General features: G+C 45.4%; 1 protein-coding gene across 1 annotated transcript in view; it reads left to right on the top strand.

Moving 5' to 3' along the window:
• Positions 1–17,839, top strand: part of GPD2 (glycerol-3-phosphate dehydrogenase 2) — a 64,722-nt gene that overhangs the window by 9,118 nt on the left and 37,765 nt on the right. The window contains exons 2-3 of the mRNA XM_075710256.1: positions 5,952–6,059; positions 15,483–15,654. Coding sequence (XP_075566371.1) covers positions 5,958–6,059; positions 15,483–15,654 — 274 coding nt within the window. The 5' untranslated portion in view covers positions 5,952–5,957. The remainder of the gene's footprint in view (positions 1–5,951; positions 6,060–15,482; positions 15,655–17,839) is intronic.

Here is a 17,839-nt window from a genome sequence, read left to right as displayed (position 1 = left end):
ACCAAGCCAGGAAACGTGCAATTATTCCTCTCCCCTTAACTGGTTTAGTGGTGGACTTGGTAGTGTTAGGTTAATGGTTGGACTGGATGATCTTAAAGGTCTTTTCCAACCTAAACGGTTCTGTGATATTCAGGTGGGACAACAGGTGAGTGCCGCTCGGCTGTCTGGTCTGATCCTCCTTTGAGGTTATTGCCTTTGCTGCTTTTGAGGCAGCTTCTCTACAGCTGCGTTTTCCAGCCTGGTATATAGGTACTCTCAGATCTTTCTTCTTTTTTTTTTCCTCTGCCCTTGTTAGCACTGCACATTTGCGTATGGATGCACGTGGGTACGCCAGCTCTGGGAGGCGGTGGAAGCGGACAGGCAGCGGTGTTGCAGCTCCCCAGATCTGACTGCCCGTGCCTGTGCCGGCACTTCCAGGTGCCGGTGGAGCTCCGCAGACCTCTGCCTGTGTTGTGTGGCTTGCACTGGGTTCTGTAAGGTAAAAAGCTTCACTGGTAGAAATTTGAAGGTGGAAAAGGTCAATATGCCGAAAGACTGTGGTAAATAGACACCGTTCTAAAGATTTTGTATCTCAAAATTGGTTTCTTGAAAATTCTGGATGAGTTGGAAACCAGTTTTGAGTTGAACTTTCATTTGATTTTGATAATCATTTAACATCTGAAGACTGACCGTCCTTTAATACACATGAAGGAACACTTATTGCATGCCATTGGCAGTGGAGTTCGCGTTCCTAACAGAGAGTTTGTATAGGAAACTTTTATTTAAAAGCTGGTTGCTTGCCTCTGTAGTGTTGCATTAGAGCTGGTGACAGATGCTTCAAAGCTTTCTGGATCAAAGTGAGCATTGTGGGGGCATGGGGGCTCTTCTTGGTTTTGCTGTTTGTTTAAGCACATTCCCTTATCTGGAAGAAGTAGTGTTTATTCTAGTTAATGCATGAGAACCTATAGCATCCTAACGAAGCGTTGCCCGTCGGCACGTGCGAGTACAGCAGCAGGGCGGGGGGTTAGGAGAGGCGCGTTAGCGTGGCCGGCGGCCGGTGCCCGGCGGGAGGTGCGGAGGAGATGGCCCAGGGAGCTCCTTCAGCTGAAGGGGCTGAAAGCAGAGACCTCGGGACCGCGCCTGCTCGTTGCAGAGGCCCGTCGGGACGTGGAAGCGGAGCAGATGCAGCGCTCTGAGCACGAAGAGCAGGTGTGACACTAGGCACTATCTTATTGCCCAGCACTGGCCCGTACAGCTTTTATTCTGTACGTGAGCATGTTCTGTTTGAGGGATGTTTTCTTATCTGTTCTTCTGACAACCTTTTTGTTATTTCAAACTACCAAGAAAATAGCGTAACACTATCTACGCAACTCACAATCGTGGTGAGTGTTGATTTTATTTCTCCTGACTATTTCATAAATTTATGCAGCATCGTTGTACAAACAACTTAGTAGTCTACCACACAACTTTGAGGAAATTTGTGCTTTTTCTTCATATATGCAATGATATTTCTAGTGTGATTCACAAGGAAGCTTTAGCTTTTGCTTGATGCAGTAAGGGGTTTTTTTAACCCATAACTAAAGAAGTAAAGGTCAACTGAATAAAAGACATGGACATTATTTCTTCAGTTTTCAAAACTCGGATTTTTTTTTTTCAGAAGCATTGACGAAATGCTTGTTAAAAAGGCCCAGTAGAACATACAGTCCAAAGATCACGATTTACTTGTTTTATAAACAAAAATAAATGACTTCCAAAGCTGTCTGGGAAACGGCATTTTTAAAGTAAGCTCCTGTAGGCAGTGGTCACTGAGACTTTTAGTCAGTGGCTTGTACACCTTGTGCTGCTCTCAGTGCCCCGCAGTGAACGTGTAAAGGTTTAACTCTGGTAGGTGTGTACCTGGTCGTCAGAACAAAATCTCAGAAAAGGCCCAAGGAGGCCGGGCGACAAGAAGCAAGGGTGAGTGCTGGCCGTGCTTCCGTTTACCCCGGTCCTGCAGCTGCCCCTCCGCAGGCTTGGCTTGAGCCGGGCTGGGGGTGCCTTGGGCCGCGGAGCGGGCTCGCCACTTGGCTAGGAGCCCGCTGGACGGCGTTGCCGTGGAATGCCGGCTGCGGGGCTGTGGCTCTCGGTTCGTTTGTTCAGAGCTAGCGAGCTCTTGAAGAGTTTCCTTGAACTGGGATAAGTAAGGGTTTGCGCTTCAGCCGTCGCCCTGCCTTACCAATGAACTTGGTAAAACATTGAAAGGACACGCTTCCGCTTGGTTTCTTGAAAGCCAGCGCCTCTGCAGACACGTAAGCCAGCTGGCTGGAAGATGTGAATTTTTTCTTTTTGAACTCCCTTGGATTCTAGAGCATATTGTGTTCCCGGAACAGGCACTTGCAAGGGTTTCATACTCCTATTTGAAGCGACTCCTTTGCTGATGTGTAAGGTGTGTGAAACTACTTCAAGACTGCCACCACTTTGCAATCTGAAAGACGAGTTGTTATTCTAGCGACTTGGAGAAACCTTATGGTAGAAACGTGTAGTACGCAGAGAGCTTGGATGATGTGTATGTACTCACCACCACCATATGCTTCGTGCGGCTATAGACGGTGTGTGAACTGGTGTTGATTGTCTTAGTACTTTTATTTGCCAGGAGATTACGAGTGTGGTGACGGCAGTGCGTGTTCTCCAGCTGCAAGTTTTAATTCTTGTGCAATACTGAATTTCATATTGTGTTACAACTTCATGAGTATCCGTAGGCATTTTCAGGTATGTAGAAGTGATATTACAAAAGGCAGTCTTAACAGATTTATGGTGGTAGGGCGTAGCTGATGGTTAGTTTTGGTGATTTTTTTTTTTTTTCCTAATTGGGGGGGATAAACCTAGAAGATCGGGGCATAGTGCCTCAGAATCGGACCCTGTGATAAGACATTTCTGATTGCTCAAATCCCGCTGTGCGAGGCTTGTGCCAGACCGACGGCAGAGGGTCTCTGCAGGCGGCAGGCCTGCGTCCTGGCGTGCGTGGCTGTCCCACGAGCTGGCGGTGCCGGGCCGCTGTGGGAGCGCTCCAGCGGGTCCCCCCGGGCAGCCTTCCTCGGTGGGCGCTCGCTCTCCTCTTGCAGTGGCAGCCTGTGTGCGGCACGGCGGACCGCAGACCCGACGGGGAGCCTTGCACCCCTTGGGAGCTGGAGCGGGCAGAGGCAGCCGCGGTGCTGCGGTGCTGTCCTGCTTCAGCCCCAGCCAGCGGCTCAGCACCACGCAGCTGTCGCTCGCTGCCCCTGTCCCGGTGGGATGGGGAGAGAATCGGAGGAGTGAGAGTGAGAAACACTCCTGGGGTGAGATAAGAACAGTCTACTAATTGAAATAAAGTAAAATAGTAGTAGTAATAATAACAATATAACAGTAATAACAATATCCAAAGCAAGTGATGCCCAATGCAATCGCTCACCACCCGCTGACCGATGCCCAGCCAGTTCCCAGCAGCGATCGCTGCTCCCCGGCCAACCCCCCCAGTTTCTATACTGCCCATGACGCCGTATGGTATGGAATGGCCCTTGGGGCAGTTGGGGTCAACTCTCCTGGCTGTGCCCCCTCCCAGCTTCTTGTGCCCCTGGCAGAGCAGGGGAAGCTGAAAAGTCCTTGCCTGGCATAAGCAGCGCTGAGCAACAACTGAACCATCAGCGTGTTATCAGCATTCCTCTCATCCTAAATCCAAACCACAGCACTGTGCCTGCTGCTGGGAAGAAAATTAACTCTATCCCAGCCGGAACCAGGGCAGGTGCTGAGGCGTGCTCCGTAGCGAGCGTCTGGGGAGGCGCAGGGGTGGCTGCAGCAGCCTGGCTGCCGGTGACAGATGGCATGCTGGCGCGGCACGCTCCTTACGTGCTGTGTACCGGTGGTAGTGTGGCTGCTCGCTGTTGTGGCAACAAGGTCCGAGACACCTAACTCCACGCTTACTCCCTGTTTCCATGTAGGTGCTGTAGCTTTTGAGGCCAGGCCTCCGCAGTAACTTTCCTTTGAGAAACGTCCCTTGCTATGTGGTTTTTTCCTTTTACTCCTCCCTGTCATGGTATAAAGGAAAGATGACGTTGGTCCTTTTTTGAGACCAAAGCATGAGGTAAATGGAAAATGTGATACTCTCCATACATACCAAGAAAGGTTGTTATGGTGGGAGTCTCCAAGAGCATACGTGCTGCTCTTCAGAAAAACTTGTGGCAAGGTGTGAGTCTTGGCCTTCCATGCAATAATAACTTGTATGTAGTGCAATAAGAACTTGTACATAGCACATACATACAACATCTGTACATCAAATGTTTGCGTACAATAATTGTGCGTGGAGTTCCCCCCCACTAAGTGTGCTGCAAGTAAAGCGCACGGGGAATGAAGTTAAGGTCTATACCATCTTAAAAATGAAGTTCTCTTGGCTTGTGTCTTAAACGTGTTTGGGGTATTTTTTAAGAAAAAACCCAATTACGCTAGCGGGAAGAGCTAATAGATGAAATGTGTACAGGCGTATAGTAACATACAGTGTTTCATGTTTAATCGTATGTCTAAGGCCAAAGAAATAACTCTTCAGCTGTAGTTTGGTGCAAACCTGGGCGAGAAAGCTGTGCAGTGCCAAGAGTAATGGTGTATAACCCAGTCTGTTTGGCACGAGATGGGCCGCGGAGGCAGGGCTGCGAAGCCCCTCGATCAGCAGCCGCGGCGTGCAGCGAGGTGCCGTGCCGGAGCCGTGCTGGACCAGGGCGGCGGGGCTGGCCCGCGGCACCTTGCCGGGTCCAGGGCGAGGGCTGAGGCCCCTAGCCAGGCTTGGGTGAGGCTACCGGGGCCTCCCCCTGCCCAGCCCCGGCGCGGGGAGCCGCCGCGGCTCCCTGCCCCTGGCCCGGGGCCGCCCTTGCCGCGTTGTGAGTCCGCTGGTGTTCTGGTGTTGGCACGGGGCCGTACACGTGGCCTGCTTCTGCTGTAAGCCTTAACGGCGCGAAATCTCTCGTCTGGAGACTGCTGGGTGAGTGTGGGGCTTGGGCAACGATGTCTTCATAACCGGAGGGCTTGGAGTGCTGACGGGAGTCCTGCAGACTTGACGCGTGTTGTTTCTAATGCGAGGCGAGCTGCCGTGGTCCTGGGAAGATGGATTAGGTTGTGCCTGCTTAAGATTCAGGTCAGTTCCATGCAAATTTGTCATTCAGCATCCGAACACTGGGTCTTTTAAGAGTTTGCCTGACCCACATAGGGCTAGCTTTAAACCCTCTGTAGCTGGATGGCAAAGTTCTGCACTTATTTCAAGCCGCTTAATCTTGTCCGCTGTCTCTGCTGCTTCTCATTGAAGGACCTGCTTCCTGACTAGCAGCTCATCTCTTCGCCGTTCCTGGGTAGGACAAGCTTTGCTGGTGTACAGTGCCTACTGGGATCATAATTCCTGGCTGGAAGGCAGGATGGAGTGCTGTTAGGCAAATGGGGTTGTAGAAACAGTTTGGTGGGGCGGGAGGGTAGCTAAAGGTGATGTTGTCAAGCAGGTCAGCTGTTCTGTTGTGATAAACATTTGGTGACCATCTGGCTGACAACAGGGTGTTCTTGTTCTGCTTTTGCTGCAGTATTGTAAGCACTTGTCACATTTCGTGGTGGACTTGGTAGCGTTAGGTTAACGGTTGGACTGGATGATCTAAAAGGTCTCTTCCAACCTAAACGATTCTATGATTCTATATGTGCGTACTGAAGTTCAAATGGGGGGTGTGTGTGTACACCTACTTGTATATCCAAATACTCTTTTGTTGTTTGGCTATCATGGCAAATACCAGAGCGCTCTGGCTTGCCTCTGTCTAGACTTTGTTTAGAAATTATTAATACTGCAATGAAAATCGCTAATTAATATATTGCTACCCTAAGTTTCAACTTGTCACAACATTGTCGTTAGTTTCTGCAAATGGTCTGTTCTGCGTAGCCTAGATTCTAACATGGTAAAACTGCCTATTAATTTTTATCATCTTTTCTTACAGTAAAAAATGGCATTTCAGAAGGCAGTGAAAGGAACCGCTCTCATTGGAGGAGGTGCCATAGCAACAGTTTTTGGCCTCTCTCAATTTTCTCAGTATAGAAACAAACACGTAAGTATTAATTATGATTTCTGATAAAATATGAAACTTAAAATCTGTTTGAGCGTATGTTAGGCTTATACGAATAGCTTTGTTTGGAAAGGAATGCCAAGAGCCTCTCGGCTTGATTTGGTAGGTGCTAATCTGGAGGATGGCATTAAACGATGTTTCACTGCTGTAGGTCTTTAACCAGTGGGGAAGTGAGATTCTTGTAAACCACTTCTCATGTTTAAAAAAAATGACCTTTGTGTATCACTAGGGATTTTACTCAGTTGCAGGAGGGGTGGAAAGTACCGATTGAAGCAGAAGCACTAAGTAGAGTTTGGACAGTATCTTCAAACTTAAAAGCCTGAAGTGAAACCACTAGCACTACCACTGAAAAATCTCGGCTTCAAAACAGTCATGGTGGCAGCTCTCGCTCAGTTCAAAAAGCTGAAAACTGGTTTAGGATGGGCTATGTGCCAAAGAAGTCAGTGGCAAGGCCCCTGTTGTTTCTGGTGGGCATTGGCCGCTATCTGGGTGGGCACAGCCTGGACCCCGGTAGGCTCAAGGCACAGTTCAGTGCTGTCTTCCAGGTAACCAAGGCACACAGGCAGAATAAATTCCCTGAGCAGTGAAGGGTGATATTGGAGACTTGCTCTTAAAGTAAAGTAGTGGTAGCAGAAGGAGGTGCGGTAGATTCCCGTGTCACTTTGTGGATTGACTCTTGCTGTTGTAGGACACAGATTTCATTGGCATAGCTGCTCCTCGCAGTAGAGTCGGAGTCACTGTGCTCTTTGACTTGCTTCTTGATGCAGAAGCCAAGGAAAAATCAGTAAAAGGAACATGCGTGGTGGGCTGGTTTTAGGCAGAGCTGGTGTGGATCAACAACTCCTCTTTGTCTTAAAGCAAATAAATGCCCATAATTTTAATGCAGTTGTGCTGTGCTTTAGAGTTATATTGTAACCATGACTGGGCTTAGTAGATCTGAATAAGGGAACATGTCTTTTGATCTTCCGTTAAATATGGGCTGTGAGGCCAAAAATATTTGCAGTCAGTGTTCCAGAAACTGGTTGAAGTAGGTGTAGTCAGAGCTTTGGCCTGATTTGCTTTGCTTGCGTTTGGAAAAAGCTTAAGCCCAAGGAGCTACCTCATCCTCCCTTTGAGATGGTGTCAGTCTGAGCAGCCAGGTGGGCAGGTGCTCACAGAATCATGGAATCGTTTAGGTTGGAAAAGACCCTGAAGATTGCTGAGTCCAACCATTAACCCAGCACTGCCAAGTCCACCACTAAACCATGTCCCTAAGCACCACATCTACACATCTTTTAAACCCCTCCAGGGATGGGGACTCCCCCACCTCTCTGGGCAGCCTGGTCCAATGCTTGACCACTCTTTCCGTGAAGAAATTCTTCCTAATATCCAACCTAAGCCTCCCCTGGTGCAGCTTGAGCCCATTTCCTCTGGTCCTATCGCTGGTTCCTTGGGAGCAGAGCCCAACACCCCCTCCCTGCCCCCTCCTGCCAGGAGCTGCAGAGCGATCAGGTCTCCCCTCAGCCTCCTCTTCTCCAGGCTGAACACCCCCAGCTCCCTCAGCCGCTCCCCACCAGCCCTGTGCTCCACACCCTGCCCCAGCTCCGCTGCCCTTCTCTGGACACGCTCCAGCACCCCAATGTCCTTCTTGTGCCGAGGGGCCCAAAACTGGACACAGCATTCCAGGTGCGGCCTCACCAGCGCCGAGTACAGGGGGACGATCCCTGTCCTGCTCCTGCTGGCCACGCTATTCCTGATACAAAATTTTGCATTGCACCTTAGAAATGTAGTCAGCTTTTTATCCAGGCAAGTTGTTACTCTGAACTGCTTTAGTTGCCACACATGTAGTATAAGTTGCCACTCAAATTGGGCAAACTGAAGATAGGAACGGAAGAAGTGGATCTTAATGGCCTAGCTGAAGGTAAAACAGTGGGTGATGGGAGACAGTCTTCACTTAGCTCCATGAAGATGCGTATTATGTAAATGATAATCTGAATCTTCTGGCTGTTTCTATGGGGAGGAGGAGTAGCAGCTGAGGTATTGGTAAAGCAAATGAGATGAGTCACTTCTGGGGAACCTAGCTGGAAAGTGGATAAGCCAGGATCCTTATGGCTTCTGAAAAAATGTTGCAGAAAATAAAACCTAGCATTTAAAGTGAGCTTCCCATTGGGCTGCCTGTCTTGCACCTAGCTGATAATACTGTTTTTAACTCTCTCTGGAGTCTTTATCACAGGATTTTACAATCTGGCTTCATTACTGTTGGAAATGGCAGCTTAAAATTTTAGGACTCTTAAATAAGAGGAATTGGGAGTGAAGTGTGAGCTGGAGAGCTCACTTGTATATGCAGTATTCCAGAATTCAGGGAATTCCCATTTTTGGGGGCAATGGGTGGCCATTGGATGGCCATTATGAATTTCCAGAGACAGATTAAAAACCAGAGTTTTACAGAAGCTGATCATGGTGTCAGAATGAAATAACCACTTGTCCTCCCCAGTTTCTAAACCTGTTGTGTAGGCTCAGTTTACAAAGGATCTGAAAATTTCCAGCATATGTGTAAGCAAATGGATCTGTCAAGTGAACAGCGTGTTGTTTTCATGTTGTACTAACTTGCGCATTTCCCACGTGATGTCCCTTAAAGCTGCTGCCTTAAACACCTAATATAGGGCAGCAGGTGGAACATAACTGGAGGGATTGACACAAAGGAGGACAGTCCATTTGTTGTGTTGACATATCTAAGCTGTGGGCATGTCCCCTAGCCCGAGTGTCCTCTTTTTAATAAAGCCTGCCAATCAAATATATGCTAGGGCAAAGATCTTGTCTTCCTTTGCCAGGGAAGGATAATGCCCCAAGATGTGCACTAATTGGCTACACATTGTAGGAAATCTGTTGTTATTTCAAGAACAGAATCCATCACATAACAAGACACAAATAAAATGCTCGGGTTTTTTTTACCCACGTTTGTATTGCCTCAGTGACTGGATGTCTGTGCTGTGGCTGGCGTCCTGGACACCCAGTTACAGAATAAAGACCTTGGCTGGCTGGTAATCCTGAACACACAGTCTAGTTGATCTGTCTTTCCTTGTTTTCCGTGTTCACTCAGCTGGTGTTGGAAGCTTCTGTGAAACTTGGCTGTCCCAGGCAATTCCAAGGGAGAAGCTGAAGGGTGGTGAACTGGCGCTTGAGCACGGGTGGGAGGTCGTTTGGACTTGGTGATCTGAAAGGTCCTTTCCAACCTAGATGGTTCTGTGATTTGTTAGTCAAGCATGGTAGTGAGTGGTTTGCCTGCTGAAAGGGATGAGTATTGGCAAGTTCCGAGGTTGAAATTTAAATTGGCCTTGCTAGGTTTGAGGGTCAAAGCCTGACTGTGAGGAGAATGGCACAGTTAGCAGGGTTAACCTTGGCTGTCTGTAAACAGCTGTAAAGTGTTTACACCTTGGAAACAAAACACTCCATTCATTCAGATCTGTCCTGGTTTTCAAGATTTTTATCCCAACTTATTTTTCTATACACACACGCATGTGCTGACATCTTGGAGCGTGCTTCTGCAACAGGAATTGAGACGATATAACCTGAGAATCTGTATCTGTGTGTGGCGTATGCAGGCACACAAGCAGTTTAGTAAACTGCCCTTGCTGTGCGTTGGGTTTTTTGACAACGCGCAGTTCCTGCTGAGCAAAGGGAGGATGGGAACATGTGTTGACATGACAGAACTGTTGTTGAATTTGCCTCATGAGCTGATAGATGAATATTGCACTTCTGTGTCTTGTTGAGTAACCTGATCACTGGGATATTTACTGAATTAATAAGCTGGGTTAGCTTAATGCTATGTGTAAGGGAATAAATAGGAATGACACTAATTCAAGCAAAACCCCTTTCAGTAAGCACACAGGAGTGGTTCCTTCATACTGAATAACCATTACCCTTAAGGAAGCTGGTCAAGCTTTCTGTGCAGCCTTACTGACTTAGGCTGTTGAGGGCAAATGCATAAGTGACAAGGAGGCTTTTGGTTAGATCAAAAAGAAAAATCCCTTTTCCAGAGAACAGGAGACAGTTCAGGAACTCTTCACAGCAGGTAGTGCAGCGGTCTGAAGAAACTAGTCCCTCCTGAACTGTTTTTTGATAAAGCAAAAGTGTGTGTGTAGACTCTTAGATTTTTTTTTCAGTGCTACCGCTGTAAATGAATTTAATCTTAAACAGTACAGAAACTCTCAAATCTGTGTACACTACGCTGACTACCAGTCATGTGCTCCTGAAAAGAAGAATCGCATCTGAGATGAAGTTGGGCCCCTCTGAGACATAAAATACACAGGCCATGTACATAATTGATTGATTCTGCCTCAAATATTCAGATACCTGAATGGCAAAGGTGGTAACAGCCAGCCTTTGCTAGCTGTTTCAGCAGTGCTTCTAACGCTAATGCTGATAGAGAAATGGCAATACCAGTTTCTCTTGCTTCCTGTAGATGCTGACTGAATTGCTGCATTCTTGCTTTTTGTGCCTTTATTTTAATGCATCAAGCCAAGTGGGCTAGTACTAGATATGATGTGGGTGTTCTTCGATGTGCCAAGTTTGAAACCACTGATGATTTCCACCCCCCGCCCCATAATCATTAAGGAAAAAAGCACTGCTTGGTTTTGGAGTTGTAAGAGATTGCTGTCTTTTCCTAACTAAGCCCACCAGGCAGTCCTTCTCTCTTGTTGGTGTAGAAGTACATCCTTGGTCAGCAGGAATTACTCATCAAGGTGAATCCAATAGAGTGCGATAATACGATAATGCATTGGGGCCTGCTTCGGGGTTTTTAAATTACTTCCTTTTTTTAATGAATAAGGATGATGAATTTGACTCTGGAAACCTACCTGGAGATTTACATTAGCAAATTAACAAGAATGCTTGCTTATGGATTACTAGATCACTTTATAACTTCATGATTGAATTCAAACTGCCAAACTAAATTTCTTCTTGCTAAGAGTGTAATCAAAACCATTCAGGGAACTCTTGCCTGAGAAGTTGTAGATATAAACAGCAATTGCTTATTTCAGTAAACACACTTGTTCACTGCCAAACTAATCACATTATTGCAGATGGAACCCCTGTACGCAGCTTTTCTTCACTCTCGCATTTAATTGACAGCAAGATGAATCATATCTCTATCAATTCCTAGTGTGCTAATCACTTTGCTTGTATTTCAATGCTTATCTCTGTGCTCTTGCTATACCATCGGCTATCTGCTTGGGACTCTGGTCTGTGTTTTACTATAAGCCATTTGTTGTAAATGTGTTCAAAAACAAAACAAAAAATATAGTCAAACCCAAATGATGCTAGTACTTCTTGAACCCTGAGTTTTGTTTTTCTTGTGTTCTCTTATTTTCCTGAAGTTAAGTTGTACACTTTGAAAGTAGTCACTTCTTTTGCTGAAGAAGGCATGTCTGGAAATGCAGCGCAAAACTGATTTTGAGGATGGGGATTTCCGCTTTTTTAAAGCTTGAGAAAGTTGAGCGTATGTAGCTGAACTTGATCAACCAGAACGCATGCAAGACTAAGCCACGGGTGGTTTTGGTCGTCACAGTTTCTGCCTTGTCACCGTTGTCTCCAAGTCGCAGGGTGACATTTAGGGAAGTTAGGAAATTGGCATCGGCTGTCTGTCTGCACGCTCTGTAATGAGACAGCGCTAGAAAGCATGCTTAATGCAGCAGCTTACTGAGGAAAAAACAGAGGCAGTGTAGGAAGCCAGACAGCAATACTTGCTGTGCAACCCAGAAAGCTGCAGCGTTGTCGCAGTTTTTGGGTATTCAGCAGGAAAAAAACCTTTCATGTGCTGCTTTCTTGTCCCCGTTTGGGAGGGGAAGCTGTGCAGAGCAAACCTCCGCAGAAGCAGGAGGGTCATCTTTAGAGCCACGGAGGAAGGAGTGGCGATGGGAATGGCTGGATCCTCTCAGTGTCTCCCTCCTTGTGTCCGTCGCTCCCTGGAAAAACACGTTCTGGAACTGCATCAGTCTACCATATTTAGGGATATAAAAGTTTCTACCATACTTTGGGGGATATAACAGTTTTTAGCGCTGCTAGAGATGAGTAGGCTGGGGAGAGAGCGGGGCAAGAGGCAAAAGTAGGTGGGAATGTACGGAATTCGTTGGTCAGAAGAACAATGTGGAAGCTGAATTTCTTTGGAGTGCCAAAACTTTGTACCTCATCTGGTGATCTTTGCCAGCTGCCACGTGTTGGTACGTAAACGTGTGAGCGGGAGGGGAGCTGTAATTGGGAGGCTCATCAAGGTTGACCTGTCTGCTTCACTGACCCAACCTCTCCGCTGTCTCCTATCTCCTTCAGCTCCTGGGGCTGGAGCGCGTATGTCTCTCTTTGAGGGTTGCGGTGGGTTTAAACAAGCCTCTAATTAGGAGAGCTATCATTACTGTGCATTTGTAGTTGGTGACTAAGCCCGGGCCACAGCTGGTTGAGTGCTTAATGCGGCTGCTCGTGTGCCCGGAGGGGAGCCCGTGCCCAAGCTGGGCTGGGGTCTGGGCTGGCTGGGCTGGAGGTGACCCCAGCGGAAACCACAAGCACGGTGCTCGGGGAAAATCAGTGGTGACGCCACAGCTGGAGTCATCAGTTGCCAAATTTTGGTTGTTTTAAATCTTAATTTTCACTTTATTCCTGGGAAGATATAAATCCTTAATATAAAGTGAAGCACTCTCTCTCTAGTCCAGCTTTCCTCATTGATTGAGTTGTAACACATGTGCAATGGAAGTGGTTGCTGCTCTCCTAAGTAATTTGCATGAGCTGCTCGCATTATAGTCAATATAATCCATAATTACAGGATGAACTTGATCATTAATTATCTTTTGAATGTGCACTTCCTTTAGATGTGGCTACTAGTTACTAGATTTTATTTTTGGTTGTAATAGTAGCGATAGGAACATTGAGAAATAATGCATTTCAATCGTAATACTGCTGAAGAATGAGCAAATAATTTTGAACAAAAATACTTAGGATGTACGCACCATATAATCGGAGTTCAGGCTTCTTGTGCGTGGCGGGACTGGCTGTTCATTTACAGTGGACGTGTTGCAAGAATCGCTTTTGCCTTTCACTCGCGAGGTCCGCTCAGAGCTCTATGACAACCAGTGAGTTGCTTGCTGAAGAGGAGCTTCGCCGCTGCACCAGCTACGCACAGAGACCGTTCAGCTGCGCGCACGGACAGATGGTGGCAGGCGGCTGAGCTACCTGTTGGCAGCCAGGCTGTCTTCATCTGGCAGGTGTATGTTCCCTCCCCATTGCAAGTGCCAGGGAAAGTGGCTGGAGTTCCTAAAACCTGGAGGTGGCCTTTGTTGGTGGAGAGCTTTTCATAACCGCAGCGATGTAGGAGCATCTATCTGGGGAAATTCAACATGCGGGCCGAGTAACGATAAGACAGCAGGGCAGGGTGGAGGGTGCTTGTGATGGTGTTTGCAACAGGAGGCTGGGCTTAGGAGCTAGTTCTGTGGCAACTGCAATTCACGGTTAACACTGCAACAAGCAATAAAGTTATTTCTGTAATTGAACAACTTGCCCAGTTCAGTTTATTCAAGGAACGTTTGGTAATAAAAACTTAAATGAGAGCGTGTCCTTGCACATTGCAAGCAGTGGATGGAAAGAGATTAGACAAATCGTTCTAGATGATAGTAAGAAAGTAGTATTTAGCGTTTTGTCACTCAAATTTGTATTGGTTTCTCTCCTGTCTAGGAGATCTGGACACCAGCTATTTTACAACAGTTAAGTCTGCCATTTGGACTGAAGACTGGTTTATGCTCAGACCTTAGACTATAGGTTTTAAACAGGTTTTTCTTCTGTCGAAAGTGTTTATAATTTTCAGGAAACTCTGAAAATGTTACTTCTTAATTTCCTGTTTGTTTATTTTGATCCATTCCAAATGGGTCGATTAGTTCTTCTGTCCTGTTCTCCTGGTCTGTGTAGTGGAGGCCTTCATTTGTTTTCACATATGTATTTCAAATCAGTAGGGGTTAAAACAGTTCCTTCGGAAGTGCTAGGTACCAATAAAAACACTCCTCTCAATCAAACAAAATTCAGAGTGCCCAAACCTTGTTATTTCTGAAAGAGCCGGTTCGAGCAATGTTCAAGGTCGGGGGGGTCTGCTGCCGAGCTAGGATGTTCTGGCTTGGTGGCCAAGGACCTCGACTGCCCTTCCTGTATCGTAAATGTAGGTGCTTTGTCTGCACTTACGCACAAGTGATTACTCTGTGGTGGAAAAGATGGGTCCTTTGGGTCTTCAAAAATAGTGGTGAGAGAAATTCACTGACTAGTTTTGTGCAGAGTGAGGGACAATGGTGAATGAATAAAATTTGGGAGGAAAAGAGCTGGAACAAAAAGCAAAGCTAGAGCTGAGAGCGAAGAGAAAGCAAGCATGACTTTTGGGGTCTTGCACTCTATTTAACTGTCTGAGTAACTGCAAGTGATACCTGCCTACAGCCCGTTGTATGTTAAATTAGCGTGATGAATATGAACCCAGAGTGATGGCACTCATAGCATTATTGCTATGAAGTATGTGACCAGTAATAGGGTTTGGGGATTCCTGTGGCTCTAAAGGTTTTCAGAATTCAGTTTACATTAATCTTAACTGAAGAGAGCCTTCAGAAACTGGTTAAAACCTTAAAATCTAAACAGTGGCCCATATTAGTTGAGCAAGCATGGCAGCCTTTCTCACCACGGTCGCTAAATGGAGAGCAGCTCTGTCCCATGGAGTATCGGAGTACGAGAGATTCTCAAAGCCATTCCAGTAAAATCTGAACTTGTCTGGAAACTGCCACATCATTAAGTTTTGTCATTTTAAAGAAAAGTTGTATTTTAGCATGCTGTAGCATGTAAATTGCTTTGCTTATAAGATTTTTAAAAAGGATATGGAAATCATGTTTCTTTGGTGTTTTAGTATACTATATTTGACAGTAAACCGCAGCGTCTCAAGAACCTGATCAAATATGGGCTTAGATTAATGCCACTGTACAAGTAATCAATTTTAAAATATAAAATGTACATTCATCTTTAAGTCCTTTGCTTTGATGGATTTTTTTGGTAGAGAGTTGAGAGCCTATCCATGTGTCTCTTTATTAAAATACTTCCCGAGCATCCTGTAACATTTGTCATAGTAGAAGACTATTCCTAGAAATAATTAATATAGGTAGTAGCGCTTGAGTACAGCATTATGTTGAAGTAGGCAAGATGAAGTAAATGTGTGCTAACCCTTTATGGTTTTAATAGTTTGTTGCTCCATAATGTTTTAATTCAGTATCATTAAATACAGGTGAAGTGACTGGGAATATTTGAGTTTACCTTTATGGTTACAGAAAATGCTGTGATTTGGTTGTGTGTGTATGTGTACACGTGTGTGTCTATAAACAATAACTACAGATCCCTGTGTGTTGTTTTTAATCGTTGCAGGGTACCTTTGTGCATGTTCAAGCTGCAGAAGCTGTGACTGTTCCAATAAAGAGCCATTTCCCCACAAGAGAACAACAGATTTTGGCGCTGCAAACCACAAGTGAATTTGATGTCCTTGTTATAGGCGGAGGAGCAACAGGATGTGGCTGTGCTTTAGATGCAGTCACTAGAGGTGAGGCTTGAAAATTTAATTGCATTCTTATTCTTGGATTACGGGGTTTATAATAAATTTATCAGACCGGCTTTTCAAAAGTACTTGAAGATAAAGAAGGTGTACTCTGAATGCCTGGTTATAAAACTTCCTTCTGTTCTCAGAAGCTAAAATGAACTTGAAGGAAAAAAAGCCATTGTGTTTGGTTGTTTCAGCAGTCTTTATTGTCTAGGTGCTTGTATACAGTTTTCTAGCAAACCTTTTTGCTGGGGCCTCTTGGGTGGACTTATTCTCTGGTGCTCCTTACTTAGTGGGTTTATCTGTAGTCATATTTCACTTGTTTGTGCAGGAGAATATCTGCAGCAAAGAGAAGACAAGACTTGAACAGCAACCATTTTGAAAGGGCAAGCGTGAACTCTAGATGAGGCACAGTGGTTCTCCAGCTCATATTTCTTACAACATGAGATATCTTCAACTTCTGCGAAGGAGTTGTAGCTGCTTAGGATATTGCAGGTTTGGAGAAGTCTGTCTGGATTTTCAGTGAAGGGTACTAGCACCATTCAGTCTGAAGGCACATACAGTAGATCTGTGCTCCGATTTCCCCTCTTTTTGGGGGATTAGCTGTGTAACTGGCTTAAGAAGCTACTAGAAGCAGCAGAATTGATGTTAACTTAATGCATAGCCTTAGCTTACGGAAAGCTCAAGGTAAAACGAGTTTAAGCTAATTCTTTCTACCTGGCTTTTGCAGGAGGATGAGAATGTGTATGGTGACAGTCAGTTGTTGCCCACTCGACGTGCAGACGTTGCCCAATAGCTCATGCAGTCAGTCAGACGTGCGAAAAACTCTGTTTGGGGTGTGAAAAAGCAGGATGCTAATGTCCGCTCTGTGTCATCCACCTCATGCAGTAACTTTTGAAATTGGCCAGCAGGTTCAATCAAATCTGGTGGTTCTCAAAGAGAATAAGTAGTTTTAAAAGTTTACAGAAAATAGATCTTCAGATGCAGAGATGAGAATGCACGGGTACTGTTTCTGCAGGAGAGGCTGTAGCGTCAATAGCGTTCTAGTAAAACTCTGTATTCCCCCAGAGTATCGTATTTTTATCCAAAAAGCTATGTAAAAGATTTGTGAGAAAAGCTTGTCTTGGAATATGTGTTCTCAGTTGTTTTTGGTACAATCAGCCAATGAAAGACAGAACCAGCCTTCCTCGGTTTCTGTGTTTGTAGACTTTGTTTCTGGGTTTGAAGATAAAATAAAATAAAAAAAAAGTGTAAAACATAGTAGATAGCCATAATGTTCTTCAGGTTCCTTAACCTGTAGATACACCTCAGAAACAAGGGGCAAAACCTGACTCCAGGAGTGGTTTGTAGTTTGATTTGGAAAACACTTGTCCAGAAGGTGTGATAATTCTGAAATAGATAAAGCAGTAAGGTCTCTACCACTGGTAGATACGTACAAATTCAAATCTGGTTATTAATTCTTTTCATGTATTATTAAAGATAACTTGGGATCTCTTCACTTCTGCCTCTGCTATATTGTGGTAGAAAATGTAGTTGTAAAGCACACAGAAATTATTATATGTAATCTATGTTTACCCTTCTACTAGATATTCTGATTATATCAGTGGATTTCTGAAGTGTGAAATATTCCTAGGCATTTGGTTAATGAATTGTGTATTGTTGCTGTTCATTCATGGAACTTGCTCTTTTATTATGTTTGCTTCACTTAACAACAAATTTTGCTTTTCATGCGTTTGATACATCTTTGCCAAATTATTTCTGATTGTATCCATTAATCTTCAGTCACATTTGACAAAAATAAATTGCTCTGATCTTTGGAAGTTACCGGTAATAATTAGATTTTTTTTTTTTTTAAGGACATAAAAGTTTTGGGAGACCAATAATGCTAAAATGTATGTTGACCAACCAATAACATAAAGCACCCCTCAAAGAGGGCGAAGGGAAGACCAAGGGCTAACTGCTGAGGCGGATGATGCTCTCCTCCTCGGCTATGCATCGTCATGTTGTTGCTGCTAGTTTTGGTGGCAACGTCACTGCATTTAATTTACTTTTTGCCTTGCCTGCCTACCTTTAAAATTCTGCCAGTGATGGAGGGGGCCTGTTATGCTAACGGATTGTCCTTCCACATAGCTTTTATAAGTGAAAGGTTGCTGCCTACTTGCCCTACGGTGCTCGTCTTGGTTGGGTT

Source organism: Pelecanus crispus, chromosome 5 (genome assembly GCF_030463565.1).
Source record: "Pelecanus crispus isolate bPelCri1 chromosome 5, bPelCri1.pri, whole genome shotgun sequence".
Taxonomy (NCBI): Eukaryota; Metazoa; Chordata; class Aves; order Pelecaniformes; family Pelecanidae; genus Pelecanus; species Pelecanus crispus.
Note: the sequence above shows the minus strand (reverse complement) of the source record. Positions and strands in the feature narration are given on the sequence as shown.